Raw genomic sequence first — 16,662 nt, forward strand, 5'->3', positions numbered from 1 at the left:
TTACAAGAATTGAACACATTGAAATTATTTTTAATATTTAGCAAACATCTTAAAATCATATACAAGAAACATTGTATTTATGACAAATAGGTTAAAGCAAGACAGAAAAAATCAAGTCTTTTACATTATTCCAGTATTCGGTACTCATTGTTCAGTGAAAGGCAATATAGAAAAGTACTCACCAAAATGACCATCAATTGAGATTACCTTTTAAGACAGCAAGACTAAAATCTTCACTACCCAAGAGACATAGAGGATTAAGGTAATTATACACGTAATTCAAGAGAAGAAATTCACTTTCACCCCCATTAAGTGAATATTCAACTTAACACTATTTTGGAGTTTTACTTTCCTATATCAATTTCCAGTTCATTATATTTTCTTCATAGTGTTTGTTAGCAGTCATTTAGTGGAAACTAATAGCAGTGCGGAGGAATCTGCTCGGAGTATTATCTCAGTGTAAATGTCCAGTAAATTTACCTCTAAAATACCCTCTTAAAAAATGTATCACTTTACAGTGGGAAAATTTAACAGACACTACCTCAGTCAGACGATGAAGTTCAACATCAACAATAAGTCATGTTGATGATGGTATGTACCTTTGATATGGTGTGATATGAGTGGCACTTCTGTGGTCTTTCCTCCAAAATCTGATAACACCTGTCTAATCTGGGAAAATGATCAGAAAAAATCTAGTTGAGGGACATCTTACAAAACACTAGGCCTGTAACTCCCCAGTACTGCCAAGGTTATCAAAAACAAGAGAAGTTTGAGAAAATATCATAGCTAAGAAGGTAACATGATGACTAAATATAATACCGTATCTTGAACAGAATCCTGGAACAGGAGAAAAAAAAATTATGAAAAGCAAAGAAGGACAGGGAAGCCTGGCATGCTGCAGTCCATGGTGTCTCGAAGAGTCGGACATGGCTGAGCAACTGAACAACAGCAAAGGAATCTGAATAAAGTGTGGACTTAATAATGCATTGATATTGGTTCACTGGAGAAGGAAATGGCAACCTACTCCAATAGTCTTGCCTGAAAAAAATCCCATGGACAGAGGAGTGGTGGGCTGCAGTCTTTGGGGTTGCAAAGAGTTGGATGGGACTTTGCGACTGAACATGCATGTATTGGTTCATTTATTGTGACAAATGTTTCATGAGCGTGACATGTATGGATCCTATCTGTACTATCTTTTCAATTTTTCTGTAAATCTAAAACTATTCTAAAATTAAAAGTTTAATAAAAATTTTTATGAACACACAACTACCTTTTATTCTCTTACTTTCATGATAAACTTATTTTAAAAATCATACTACCTTAATAGTAAAAAGCATGCTTTCTATTCCATGGCAGTGTCAATGTTTTCTACTGGCTGTCTTTTTTAACTTGAGTTTTAGCTCTAACTCCTACATATTTACTTGGCAAATTAACTGAAAAATTCTTCCTATGCTTGGGAATGATTATTTCCTGTGGAATTTAAATTTTCAAATGATTTCTCTTAAACTTTGATTTAAACCTACAATATTGTACACACACACACATCTGCATACATACATCTAAATATATCTGTGTGTGTGTCATTGAAAGAAACATATTTCTTGTTTGTAGATTGAGTGTGATGTTGGTGAACTGAGAACAGTGATTTTGAATCACATTATTGAACAAAGCAATAACATATTCATATATTCTTCTGTCAAAATGAGCTTGATTGTATTTTTTGAATGAATAATTCAATCAGATTTTTAAAGTACAGTTTCAAAAAAATCTGGGCAAGTGCATTGAAGGCACTTAATGCATACATTCTTGAAACGGGAATTACTGAGCTAGAGAACTTTGATAAACTAATAATACATAACAGTTCACTCTTTCCATGTTTAATTCATTCTCATGGCAACCCTGTAAATTGTTATATTCTTCGTTTGAAGAGAAAAAAAACAGGTTCAGAGAGGATAAATGATTTGCCCAAAGTCACATGAGATAGAAGTATAACTGGAAGTCAAATTTATAATCAAAGCCTGGCATTTGGAAAGAAAATATATTCCTCTGTGGACTGTTGTGTGTTACAAGGATACTACTAAGAGTGCTGCAAGGAAGATCTGAAATAAGTTTTTGATATCAGTTTCACTGGTAAATATTTGCAGTTGTAGCAAGTAAGGAATAACTAAACTTTTTACGGATTGTTTTCTCAGAAGAGCAAACATTTTATAGTGGTCAGAGATTTAAAAAAAAAAACTGAAAAGGGCATACAAAGTGCTTGCAAGTTATACTTTGAAAACTAAGGTCATAAACTGTCAGTATAAATATAGGTAAAAAAACAATTCGAGGAATATCTTTCCCACTTTTCAAAATAATTTGTCATCTAATGCAAAGTTTTCAAAGCTTGTGTTTGATAGGGCTCTATCCATAGGCTTTTTAGGTGGCTTATTTTCTATTTTCTGACTGTATTTTAAATTTCTTCCTTGCATACTTCTCCTCAAAGCATCTGGTATATTGCCATTTTGTAAATGTAGTTTGTTACAACTTCAATATGACATATTTTTTCAATATAAGTTAAAAGTATATAGAAAAGAAAGGATACATTCAAAAATAAGAATCAGGTATTATTTTAAATCAGCTTAATGGGATGAAAGTGTATTTTTGCCCCTAATAAATAAATACTATTTACCTATTTCTATAGTCCTTTTGCAAAACTGAACTCTCAGGTAAATACATGATACACATTTCATTCCACACTAACAACCTAGGCAGCATGAAAGGATACTAATAAACACCCCATGCACCATGACCAAATATCAACTGGTCATCTTATGTACATATTTTAAGATTAAAAAAAGTGACCACATTACGGCTTTAACTTTTGCACTTCATAGTGTTGATATCAAAATTGTGTTTTGCTATTGTTCTTTTGCCAGTGCACCTACTGCGCTTAGAGCTGCCCTATAACACTGTTGGGATATCTGTATTACCTTTGGGTAACGTAGTAACAATTATTCAAAGTAAAGAAGCGTCATCCATTCATTTTTAATGTGATCTAAGTTCAAAATGCATCTCTGAACAAATCTCTCCAATTTATATAAACATAGATGTATATTTATATATGACCTATATCCTCTACTTTTCTTTCCATTATAGACACATCTGAACTTAGGCATTATTTAAAGAGCATTAACCTCTTTCTGTGTACATTAGCAGATTCTAACAGTATACAAAGATATCTTGGTAATGTAAAACATAAAGTGTACCTTCTAAAGTGCTAATTTTTCCTCAGGGAGGAACTTACTCTCTAGAAAAGATCAAACTCTACCAAAACAAACATTGTGCTCTTAGAATGGTAGCATAGACACCAGTTGAGGGCTATTTTTGTTTGTTTGTTTATTATAGCTCTGTAATTAAAACAGAAAGAATTACACCATACTTTAAAAATTGGTAGAGTTGCAGATACATAGACATACTGTTAGATACACTTAAAACATTTTGAAATTAAAAGAGATGCTCTCCCCTCCCCCTGAAAATAGGAATTTAGCACAGAAGTCCTCACATAGTGTGGTTATCAATATTTGAAGTGTAAATCTACCCTAAACTCATTCTCAACACATTTCTAATCAGGTTTCAAAAGGGTATATCAGCTTCAAAATCTGGATTCTACAAATGCCCCAGGTTAGAGATTAGGACTCTTTATAAGGGCCCTATCTTTTACATTTGGTAAAATATTAAAAGTATTGTCAAACAGACAATTCATCTAATAGGCCAAAGTATCTTATAAAGATAACTTATGACTAGCAGGTCACCATCATATATAGTAACAACAAGAATATAAAGTCTACACTTAAAAAATTTGATTCATGCGGTGTATCTTAGTATATTACATATTTTCTAGTCATGTATACCATACATTGTGCCTCAAACACAGGAACAAATATGATATTACAACATATATGTGTATACATCATTGTAGCATAACAAACTCAACTCTAATCAAGAAAACAAATAATTTAGGAACAATAAACTTCACGATAGAAGTGATGATTCTTTTAGGTTTTTCTTCACTCGTTAGGAAAAAAATATGACTTTTTGTAAACATCTTTGTAGCTCTCTTTTCCCACTATGTTACTGAAAACTATTATTCAAACAGTAAATATTTAATTGACATGGATAAAGCATGTCTTAACACTAACACTTTCAGACAAAAACAGGCATTTGTTAAAAGAAATGTTTATTATAAATATTTTCTATCTTATATTTTAACTACATTTTCATAAAGAATGTATTTAAAAGTGCTGAATACGGTAGGATAGTCAGCAACGCCAGTGTAAACAGGATGCTTTGTTTTCTACTCTGCAAACGTGTTTTTTTAAATCCCATTTTGTCAAACACTGCAACAGTTAAAATATTTGCATAGGGAATAGATTATAGCCCTTTTAATCATATCTCCTGAATGCTATACAAATTAGAAAATCAAATTCACATAAAAAAATTCTTGAAATGTTTACCTTTATGGAAAAAGAAAATTACGATGCCAACCTTTCAAGTAAAGTAAATTTTAAAAAGAAAACCCCAAACTTGTTTTTCTTAAAAAAAAGTTTAATAAATTAAAAAAATGAGAGGTAGTTAAAAAATGACAAAGGAAACTTATAATTTTAATATCATCCTTAATATAAGGCCAGTATTCTTAATGGATATAAATATTTTTAAAACTTTCATTTTAGGTTACTCAATATTATACTTATTAAGTTTAAGATTAAAAAAATAGCCTCCAGGGGATATTAATATTCAAATGTAACACTTTGATATAAATATGACACTGTTGTTTGTGTGTGCAGGATAGGATACTGTTTCCTTGAATGTCAAAAGTACATGCCAAGGTCAGGCAAGTATTTTTTGTCTTAAAAGATTTAGTGGTACTTATACAAAAATAATATGGTAGCGAAAACATTTGAGCACTGTTCTGCCTTTCAATTAGGGATGAGAATTAATAGTTTGGTTTTAACATATTTTAAATAAGTTATTTTTAAGATACTACATGAAAACAGTTAAGGTCTGAAGTAGAGAATTATCTTCTAAAGAACCCCTATAAAACTTTTCTTCATTAAAAACCTTAGCTTTTACTGGATTTCACTTTCAACGAAAATATGCCACAGTCCAGATGCTATTCATCCAAAGTTTTAAGATGCTACATATAGGCATTCCTTATTAAATCTTTTCTTTATATTCCAAAACTAAGTTATCAAGCTTTTTTTTTCTTGCTAAAGTACATACTTATGCAACCATTTTAGAACTGGAGAGCCAGTCTTTAATAAATTAATTACAGTATTGGACATCTGATATATACATAGATTCATTTTCTTGTATTACAACTAAAAACAATATCACTCTGATTTGTCATTGAGATAGAATATCTTCAAATTGTTTTGTGCTTTTTTCTTTTTTCCTCATATATATATGTATATATTATTTTTTACATAGCAAACTCTTCTGTAATGAAAATGCCACAGTTTTGGCAGTGAACAACCAGAGGAATTCCCCATGAGGATCTTCCAATGAACAGAGATAAATAGCTCTTTTTTCATGTACAGAAATATTGGCTTCAAAATTAGTGTACTGAACACAGCATATAGCATGTTGACTATCAGAGTTACAATTTTAAAATTGGCTTTTTCTGTCTTAGATTATATTTAAAAATGCAAACCACAGCCAACTTTTGGGCAATTATTTCTATAAGACCATATTGCACAAAAGTCCTTAAATACAGATATAAGTTATGCCATTTGGATTTAAGTGTTGCAACAACTATATGGCAAATGAAGCAGGTTTACTTGGCACATGCAGTCTCTGGGTACACTAGGAGACTGTTCATAGGACTACAAATACAGTTTGCTTGCAAGTAGAATGAATGCGTGTTCAACAAAATAAACTTAATTTGGCAATTCATTGTTTTATGTGGTATTTTCTCCAAAGTAACCACGGATAAACCTTGATAAAAATGGAGACAAAGACCATATGGTTGTATTTTCACAGTAGCCTGAGGAATGCTAAACCGTAGTTCTCCGGGAACTCAGTTTCAGGTGTTACATAACTACTTTTATTTCTCATTGCAGCCCTCCAAAATGATTTTCTTTAATAAAAATTAAGATTCAGAAGTAGAGCTGGCAGTACTTTCAACAAATGACTTATAAATTTGAGAGTTCAAAAACCTGGGGAAAGAATCTCTGTGCATTAAGGTATATATCTGGAGTTGGGCATCTTCATACATGTGAGGATTAGGATCCAACAGATTTCTATTGATCACCTCTCTAACTCGAGAATCGAGACTGACCTAAAAAGAAATAAGAGCAGATACATTAAATAATATTTTTTCAAAAGATCTCAATCAAGTAACTATACACTCATGACATTTCAGAGAAACCTTAAAGAGTAAATCTAAAAATCATGAGGTTATGTTTTCAAAGCTTTCATAACCCTGCATACCTTTTTCCTTCAAAAACTGAATTAAACAAAAACCAACTTTTAAACCAAAATTTGAGTTCAGATATCTTGGCTTTCTTGGATGTACTTTTTCTATGCATTCATTCAGGAGTTTTTGACAATTTCTCTTATGTTGCAGTGCTAGAGAGTCCCCTAGCTAGAATACAAAGTTGCGTGTGTGTGTGTGTGTGTGTGTGTGTGTGTGTGTGTGTGTGTGTTAGTCGCTCGGTTGTGTCCAACTCTTTGTGACCCCATGAACGGTAGTCCACCAGGCTCCTCTGTCCATAGAATTCTCCAGACAAGAATACTGGAGTGGGTTGCCATTCCCTTCTCCAGGAGACCTTTCTGACCTTCTTCTCCTGGGCTTCCTGAACTGCGGGCAGATTCTTTATGGTCTGAGCCACCTGGGAAGCCCCTAACCAGAATACAAAGTTACCTCCTCCTATTATGCTGGGCTGACTTCATTGAACAAGATAAAAATCTAGCAGAGAGTAGTTCTCTGTCAAAACAACATGTAAATTACATACTGATACCTGACAGTTTCACATCCCAACAAGTCACATCAGGAAGACACCAGGAACGTGGAAGGGCTGAGCAAGCAGAACCAGAGCACGTACTCTTCAGGCCTTACAACTATAGACCTGTTCACATAGAACACGCTACAGTCCTTCCCTAGGAATACGTCCAAATGACTCTGTACTAAAGATTAGAAGAACAATTTTTTGAAATGCAGTCTTTGAAAGGAGAAATGTCAGTAGGAACTCAGAACACCCATTAAAGTAGCCATACAGTGTTATCTGAAAAGTGTAAAGAAATTTTAAGAAATTAAATTCTGCAAGTGATTCCGTTTTTTGTTTTTGTTATTTCTCCCTGAATGCTAATCGTGTTGGAACTGGTAGGGTAAGTTGGAAAAGGAATGGGGAGGATTAAATAGCAATAAAGGCATGCTATGGGGAACAGAACTAAGCTCTTTCCTGAAACGAAAGGAAAAAGCCCTCCAAGAGGCAAAACACCTCTGAGTCTGATTGGTGTCTGACGTTCTCACTGTTGAACAAAGACTAAGGCATGGTGATCCACAGTTACCCGTTCCATGATGTACTTCTATACAAACCCTTCATATTTATAGCTAAGGTTTTGTCACAAGCATCTTGCAAAAGCCTTTTTGGTTCTGGCTTCATTTTCCACCCATTCTTTGTATAAGCCTGGGATCTGAGATGGTCCCAGTGAGAGAAGCACTCATATCCTCTCTGGTGTTTCCCGGATTCCTAAACTTTATAGCCCATGTGGAGTTGAGTTCATAGAAACACCCCAGGATGACAGCTATCAGGTGAAGATACATCAGGAAATGGTGATCCAGACTAAATTTCTGTGGTTTTGCTAGACTAAGTTACCCAAAGACAAAAGTAAACGTTTCTTGGCCGAACTATGTGTTATTCTCTCTAGATTCTAAAGAAAGAAAAATGTTCTGGAAATGGGTCAAGTTTTATTCTCTGTGTTATTGCCACAAGGGTCATCATCAAGTATAAAGTAAAAAAGTACACAATTTTTCGCTAAACTTCTTATTAAAAAATATTTGTGTCTCTCGCTCAACAGGGAAATGTTGACATTGAAGTTTAAACTGATAGGTCTTGTTCTGAAATGTGGTATTATGATAAAGTGAATCTTAACAAACATATTCTACTATTTTTTGCAGATGGTACTTTTACTTTCAAACTTGTGTACTTTTTGTTTCATTGGAGAAAGGAACACTAGATTAGTGATAAAGAAATAAAGAGGTCTTTATTTCATAAATAATAGCATACTGAATATATGCTATTTAACACATATGTTCCCTAACATATATATTTAACATATGATAAACTGATAACAGTTTATCCGTTGCTGGAATGATATTCATTATCTTAAGACAGAAAGTAAAATAATTTGAATTATTAAATGTGTTGAGTCTTCATTGTATAATTTAACTTTTATTTTCAAACTAAAAACAGTAGTGAAATATCGTAGAGAAAGTAGTACCATTCAACATTTAGTAATCTGTAACAAAAACACATTTGCTATTTCCATTTAAAAAATAAAATATTTACCTTAATATCTGGTGGTTTGTTTGAAAAGGTTGTCTGTCAGTCAAAAGACGTGTAGAGAGGTCAAATAACAAGGATAAACCTCATGAGTATGACAATCTATAGTTTCACCTTGTGGCATCTTTGTGCTTCGACTGTGGAATATCTATAATACAAATTAGTGTGGGCAGATCCCAGCATGGGCCTGAGCCTAGGCCCCCTAGGATTCACCCCTGAGTAGTGCCATCTCATCTGGGGTCCAGTGCCTAAGGTACCAGGGAACTTCCTGTACAGACTTGGAAAAGAAAGCTGAGTAGCACTAGGACAACAGCTATTCTCAGGTAATGCAAATTCTTTTCTTAGTCTTCCCAGACTCCCGTTTAGGGGGTGAAGGAACCATGTGTGCGCAGTCGAGCCCCACACTGTGCGACCCTTTGGACTGTAGGATTTTTCAGGCAAGAATACTGGAGTGGGTTGCCATTTCCTGCTCCAGGGAATCTTCCCCACTCAGGGTGGCTCAGACGGTAAAGTGTCTGCCTGCAATGGGGTTCGATCCCTGGCTCAGGAAGACCCTCTGGAGAAGGAAATGGCAATCCACTCCAGTACTCTTGCCTGGAAAATTCCATGGACAGTGGAGCCTTGTAGGCTACAGTCCATGGGGTCGCAAAGAGTCGGACACAACTGAGCGACTTCACCTCACCTCAGGGATCAAACCCATGTTTCCTGCATCTCCTGAATTGCAGGCAGATTCTTTACCACTGAGCCACAGGGAAAAGGAGCAAAGCAGTGTTGCAGTAACAGAGTTAAAAGACAACCTACTCCTGTGGGGCCGGGCACAAGACAGCCCTGACAGATTTGGCAGCCCTGACCTAGCAGTCTCAGCAGTCCTGGAAAAGCTGGGAGTGTCGAGAGGTGGCGAGTGAAACTAATGAATGCGGGACCGCCCATGCCCCAGGGAGGAGACAGGGAGGAAGAAAAGCACGGGGCTCACAGACATAAAAATATCCACCAGCAACTCCACAAGGAGAAGGCGATGGCACCCCACTCCAGTACTCTTGCCTGGAAAATCCCATGGACAGAGGAGCCTGGTGGGCTGCAGTCCATGGGGTCGCTAAGAGTCGGGCACGACTGAGTGACTTCTCTTTCACTTTTCACTTTCATGCATTGGAGAAGGAAATGGCAACCCACTCCAGTGTTCTTGCCTGGAGAATCCCAGGGACGGGGGAGCCTGGTGAGCTGCCATCTATGGGGTTGCACAGAGTCGGACATGACTGAAGCGACTTAGCAGCAGCAGCAGCAGGAGCAGCAACTCCGCAGACTAGCTGGGAGGAAAATGAAATGAAAACTAAAGGTTCAACAAGAGTGTGGGGGTAAAATGGGGAGAATGAAAACAGAAATCTTGTTTGTGTGACTGGGGTAAACCTGGGTCAAACTGAATTATATAGTATGCATGGAGCTAATTCACGTGAAGTAGGTGGATATGGCCAAAAGGCAGCACACCAAGTTTTGAGCCTGACCTCCCCTTCTGGCCATAGGGCTGCAATGAAAATTTTGATTCTTTGGACATTGTTTTGGTGGAATTATACTGAAAATGATGAATTACCACTGAAAGTCTTTTATCCTCATAAGGACCCTCCTAAGTTAATTCCTTGAACATTTTTTTTTATATACCATGATTTAATTTCCCCACATTTTTTCATTTTATTTTTAGTTTTACTGAAGCCGCTTTATTTACTATTTTTTTCTAAGTAAAATACTGATTAATTTTTTTTCCTTTGTAAGTTCATGTTAAATTTTTAACAACTATTGTTTCTGCTACTGGAGATGTTCTTTATAATTTTAACTAACTGGTTTTCTCATGTAAAATTTTGTATATTTGAAGGCTATCTGATTCTCCTATCTGTTTTAATACACTTTTTACCACACGCATTTTTAGCCATATGACTTTGTGTTGGTTATTTCTATGGAAAATAATTATACATTACAAATAAGACTGATTGTTGGAATGCATTATTTGAAGCAAAGATCGTTGTTACAATAAAGTGGAGTAACCATACTCCTGGTGGCATATAAACGGTGGGAAAGTTTATCTTGCTTCTGAGGGACAGTTCAGACATGTGATGAAGGTTGCTAGTTCTCACTGTGTCTCAAATTGTAAGTTTGGGTTCATAGAAGTCCAGAGTTGTGTCATGAATAGAATACTAGACAATGGAATAACTAACAAGAATATTGTAGTTGGAAGAGCTGCACTTGGAAACAGAAGATCTTGGGCTTGTATTCCCTCTCTACCAGATATAATTCTACTGCCCTTGCTTTACTTCGTCGAGTTATCAATTGGTTTTGCTATAAAATGGTGCCATCTGTCCTAGAGGCTAAAGGATTATTGTGATTTATATTGTAATAGTATCCATAGAGCATTTTATCAACAACAAACTTTAAGCCCAATGTAAACTATGCCAAAGCCTTTGACTGTGTGGATCACAATAAACTGTGGAAAATTCTGAAAGAGATGGGAATACCAGACCACCTGACCTGCCTCTTGAGAAACCTATATGCAGGTCAGGAAGCAACAGTTAGAACTGGACATGGAACAACAGACTGGTTCCAAATAGGAAAAGGAGTACGTCAAGGCTGTATATTGTCACCCTGCTTTTTTAACTTCTATGCAGAGTACATCATGAGAAACTCTGGGCTGGAAGAAGCACAAGCTGGAATCAAGATTGCCAGGAGAAATATTAATAACCTCAGATATGCCGATGACACCACCCTTATGGCAGAAAGTGAAGAGGAACTAAAAAGCCTCTTGATGAAAATGAAAGAGGAGAGTGAAAAAGTTGACTTATAACTCAACATTCAGAAAACAAAGATCATGGCATCTGGTCCCATCACTTCATGGGAAATAGATGGGGAAACAGTAGAAACAGTGTCAGACTTTATTTTTGGCTCCAAAATCACTGCAGATGGTGACTGCAGCCATGATACTAAAAGACGCTACACCTTGGAAGAAAAGTTATGACCAACCTAGATACTATATTCAAAAGCAGAGACATTACTTTGCCAACAAAGGTCTGTCTAGTCAAGGCTATGGTTTTTCCAGTGGTCATGTATGGATCTGAGAGTTGGACTGTGAAGAAAGCTGAGCGCCGAAGAATTGATGCTTTTGAACTGTGGTGTTGGAGAAGACTCTTGAGAGTCCCTTGGACTGCAAGGAGATCCAACCAGTCCATTCTGAAGGAGATCAGCCTTGGGATTTCTTTGGAAGGAATGATGCTAAAGCTGAAACTCCCGTACTTTGGCCACCTCATGCAAAGAGTTGACTCATTGGAAAAGACTCTGATGCTGGGAGGGATTGGGGGCAGGAGAAGAAGGGGATGACAGAGGATGAGATGGCTGGATGGCACCACCAACTCGATGGATGTGATTCTGACTGAACTCCGGGAGATGGTGATGGACAGGGAGGCCTGGCATGCTGTGATTCATGGGGTTGCAAAGAGTCGGACACGACTGAGTGACTGAACTGAACTGAAGGTAATAATAGTACTACTACTCAATGATCATGTGTATAACAACACCTTTTTGGTCAGACCCAATGTGTGTAGATTTCATATCAGCTTGAATTTTCCCTTCTCAGAGTGACCTTACTGGGCTAACTTTATTCTAATGACATCACTTTGACCTCCACGCCATCATAATGTTTATCACGATTTTTAATTACTTGTCTTTGACATGATTTGTCTGTCTTCCTACGATGAAAGCTCCTTAAGGTTCACCATCATACCCCTAACATCTAGGCCAGTACCTGGCTCACAGGAAGTACTCAATGCACATTTTTGAATGATAATATGTACGCACAAAGAAAACTAGAAAGATACAATCAAATGAGTCCTGTTAGGAAAAACTGATTTAAATCATCAAAACTGTTAAATTCACATAATTTTGCATGAAGAGGCATCTGTCTGTGTGCACACATGGGACCACATGTCTATCACATATACAATATTTTTAGATAATTCTGGTTTTTAAATAGGCTTTTTGCTTTCTCCTCCTAGATAGCAACTATGACTAGGAGTTTAGGGTGAAATGAGAAGAAAACAGTAACTACTACTATAAAAACTGTCATTCAGCAGAACCTGAAAGTCATAGATTTAGTGGGTTTTAGAGCTTTTCCCCGGAGAAGGTAATGGCACCCCACTCCAGTACTCCTGCCTGGAAAATCCCATGGAGAGAGGAGCCTGGTAGGCTGCAGTCCACGGGGTCGCTAAGAGTCGGACACGACTGAGTGACTTCACTTTCACTTTTCACTTTCATGCATTGGAGAAGGAAATGGCAACCCACTCCAGTGTTCTTGCCTGGAGAATCCCAGGGACAATGGGCCCTTGTCTATGGGGTCGCACAGAGTCGGACACGACTGAAGCGACTTAGCAGCAGCAGCAGCAGAGCTTTTCCCAGGCCATTATTCTATAAAATGAGGAAGCTGAGGCCTCAGAACACTGAAGTGAGTTGCTTAGTGTTGGATGGTTGAGTGGCAGGCCTAGATTACAGCCATGGTTAAGGACAACACCATCACCAGATATCTGAACACACATGCTGCTGCTGCTGCTAAGCTGCTTCAGTCGTGGCCTGCCGGGAGCCAGCATGAGGAGTCCTGCCCGTGGCAAAGGTCATGAGGTTAAGGGGCCCGACAGGCGGCCGACTCTGTGCGACCGCATAGACGGCAGCCCACCAGGCTCCCCCATCCCTGGGGTTCTCCAGGCAAGAACACTGGAGTGGGTTGCCATTTCCTTCTCCAATGCATGAAAGTGAAGAGGGAAAGGGAAGTCGCTCAGTCGTGCCCGACTCTTTGGGACCCCATGGACTGCAGCCCACCAGGCTCCTCCGTCCATGGCGTTTTCCAGGGAAGAGTACTGGAGTGGGGTGCCATTGCCTTCTCCCCCAAATACACATAGTTTTCTGTAATTCTGATAAGTCTTACAGTTGTTGCAGGATTTACAATTATCTCTTTGTTCAATAGCTCAATGTTGCCAAAGCTGGTTACAACTTTTAATCAGACTGTTAAGTTATTTTGCTGAGCTTATCTTTTCAGTACTTAATATGAGCTGCCACTGGCAACTGCAATGCATAGCAAGGCTACTATTCATCTTAAATCCCTCTCTATGACTTCCATTTGAGCTACATTTGAGGACCTGACATAAAAAGAAAACTTACTTTTGAAAGAAATGACATTTTTTGTTTTTAGATTTTTTAAAATTTAAAATGTGGTCATTTCCCCTCTTGAAATGGATGCTACACCAAAAATGAGAGATATAGTGAGTCCCGATTGTCAACATCTATCTTATAAGATAATGTTTAAGTTGTCAAAAATGCATATAACAATCTTAAAACAACGAAATGTAGTTTTCAGCACACTGACTTCATGAAGGAAATATGCTATGTTGATAACATTTTAAGAATGGGGACCTCCTCTACATTTAATAAGCTTTCCTGAAGACTCTTGAGAGTCCCTTGGACTGCAAGGAGATCCAACCAGTCAATCCTAAAGGAGATCAGTCCTGAGTGTTCATTGGAAGGACTGGTGTTGAAGCTGAAACCAATACTTTGGCCACCTGATGCGAAGAACTGACTTATTGGAAAAGACCAGGATGCTGGGAAAGATTGAAGGCGGGAGGAGAACGGGACGACAGAGGATGAGATGTTTGGATGGCATCACCAACTCAATGGAGATGAGTTTGGTTAATCTCCAGGAGTTGGTGATGGACAGGGAGGCCTGGCATGCTGCAGTCCATGGGGTTGCAAAGAGTCAGACACGACTGAGCGACTGAACTGAACTGATGGCTCAGTTGGTAAAGAAATGTCGGCAATGCAGGAGACCCAGGTTCTATCCCTGGGGTGAAAAGATCCCCTGGAGAAGGAGATGGTAACTCACTCCAATAATCCTGCCTGAAAAATTCCATCAACAGAAAAGCCTGGCAGGTTACTGTCTATGGGGTTGCAAAGAGTTGGATATGACTGAGCAGCTAACAGTTTTCTACATTTGACAAAGGAGAACATGATGACCCAATCAAATTACGGTAAAATGAAAGTCTGGTGAGGAAAACTGAGGTTCTGGTTAAGAATAAAGTCCTGACAACTTGCAGCTATTTAGTTACTACCATTTTACAAATGATTCAAATGTTCACGTTCTTTAAAAAATATTCTAAGTAGAAACCGTTTTAGAGTTTCAGAGGTAGAGCCTAATTATCTAGCTGAAAAGTAAGAAATAGATTCCCGACTCCATTTAGTTTGCAGTGGCTGCTGTGTAGACCGTGTTAAGAGAGATTCTAAGGTTGAATCTGGGTGCAAAAGGGAGGATCATGGTGTGTATGCATTAGTCTCACAGTCGTGTCCAACTCTTTGTGACCCCATGGACCGTAGTCCACCAGGCTCCTCTGTCCATGGGATTTCCCAGGCAAGAATACTGGAGTGGGCTGCCATTTCCGTCTCCAGGGGATCTTCCTGACCCAGAGATCGAACCTGAGTCTCCTGGACTGCCGGCAGATTCATCACCACCTGAGCCACCAGGGATGCCCAAGATGATGAGTAACTGACCATGTCATTTGCTGGGACACAAGGGCCTTAACAGCTGTCATTTTGGATTTGGTTCACTATCCTCTGTGCCCCTTTATACTTTCAGTTTTGTAAACAAATCAGCTGAATACAGAGGCCCAGATAAAAGTGAATTAATTTATCCCAGGCCACACAATTAAGTTGGAGCTGAGTCAGGACTAGAATCCTATCCATCTGAGTGTTAATTTAGTGTTCTTACTACTATATAGGCAGGGATCTCTGAAGCTGAAATTAATACACTAGTAAAATTCAAGTAGAACTGATGAGATGCTGAGGTTCTAAAGAGACCAGAAACCTGGAGAATGTATTTTTAGGATGCAGAATCTTAATGGTGTTAGAAATACAAAGTGGCATCAGTAATACATGTATGGAGGCTATAGAAAAAAATCATCCCCACCTGGTTTCTATGACTACCTTTTTCTACCTTAATGCAGGAAATAAAAAAGTAAGACAATCTTTTGTGTATCCAATCCAAGGTTTCTCATTTTGCAGAGACAATACTACTAGGGTAACTCTGGAATACCAACGGCACTTATAGAATGGCTGATACATTAAAAAAAAAATTACTTAGGAATACTTGATGGGAAGTGAAATGGCTTATATAATATTCCAAATATAGTCAATAGACACAGTGAAAGTGAAAGTCGTGCAGTCATGTCCGACTCTTTGTGACCCCATGGACTATACAGTCCATGGAATTCTCCAGGCCAGAATACTGGAGTGGGTAGCCTTTCCCTTCTCCAGGGGATCTTCCCAACCCAGGGACGGAACCAGGGTCTCTTGCACTGCAGGCAGATTCTTTACCAACTGAGCTATGAGGGAAGCCCAGAGTAGACACAACTCATCTTACAGATTTCAAGGTAAGGAGTGTAAGACAGGTTGGGGCACATCACGTGTGGTAGCAGGTCGATGCACACGGCCTGTTTCCAGGGAACATAATAAATGTCTGTGTGCAGGAGAGGGGAGTGAAGGATAGAGTCTGGGGGCAGAAAGTACCAGGTCAGAACATTTACACGGACGAGTGGAATCACAGTGGATTAAGAGAGACAGAAAAGACAAGAAGAGGGTGACATGCAGAAGAGAAGGCATTCCAGGAAACTCTAAATTCGCATTCTTAAAAGCCCTGGTGGAATTCACTTACTCAGCACTTCAGAGGCTGGGCAACTGTGAGCCGCTCCCCCTCCAAGTGCTTGCAACTCTGGGAGCTGGACCCTTTCTCAGGAGCAAATTGATTTTTAAAAAGTTAATGGAAAGGTATTAAACTGGTTGTTTGAAATGTTCCCTATTTATTAGGAACATTCTAGCGATGGGAAGAACAGCTTGCACTTACCAGTAACCGGAAAGCTAGAACAAGGAAAACGATGACCATTACACATCTCTCCCCCAAGAAGAGTAACGGGGTGATGGATCAGGCTCAGTCACTCAGTCGTGCCCGACTCTTTTCAACCCCAAGGACTGTAGCCCGCCAGGCTCCTCTGCCCATGGGATTTTCCAGGCAAGAATACTGGACTGCATTGCCATTTCCTCCTCTAGG

General features: G+C 38.2%; 1 protein-coding gene across 1 annotated transcript in view; it reads right to left on the reverse strand.

The window, feature by feature from the left end:
* Positions 1-6,127: 6,127 nt before the first annotated feature.
* RGS17 (regulator of G protein signaling 17) overlaps positions 6,128-16,662 on the reverse strand; it is a 33,086-nt gene continuing 22,551 nt past the window's right edge. The window contains exon 4 of the mRNA XM_068985396.1: positions 6,128-6,316. Coding sequence (XP_068841497.1) covers positions 6,128-6,316 — 189 coding nt within the window. The remainder of the gene's footprint in view (positions 6,317-16,662) is intronic.

The sequence above is a fragment of the Capricornis sumatraensis genome, chromosome 13 (assembly GCF_032405125.1).
Source record: "Capricornis sumatraensis isolate serow.1 chromosome 13, serow.2, whole genome shotgun sequence".
NCBI classification, from domain to species: Eukaryota; Metazoa; Chordata; class Mammalia; order Artiodactyla; family Bovidae; genus Capricornis; species Capricornis sumatraensis.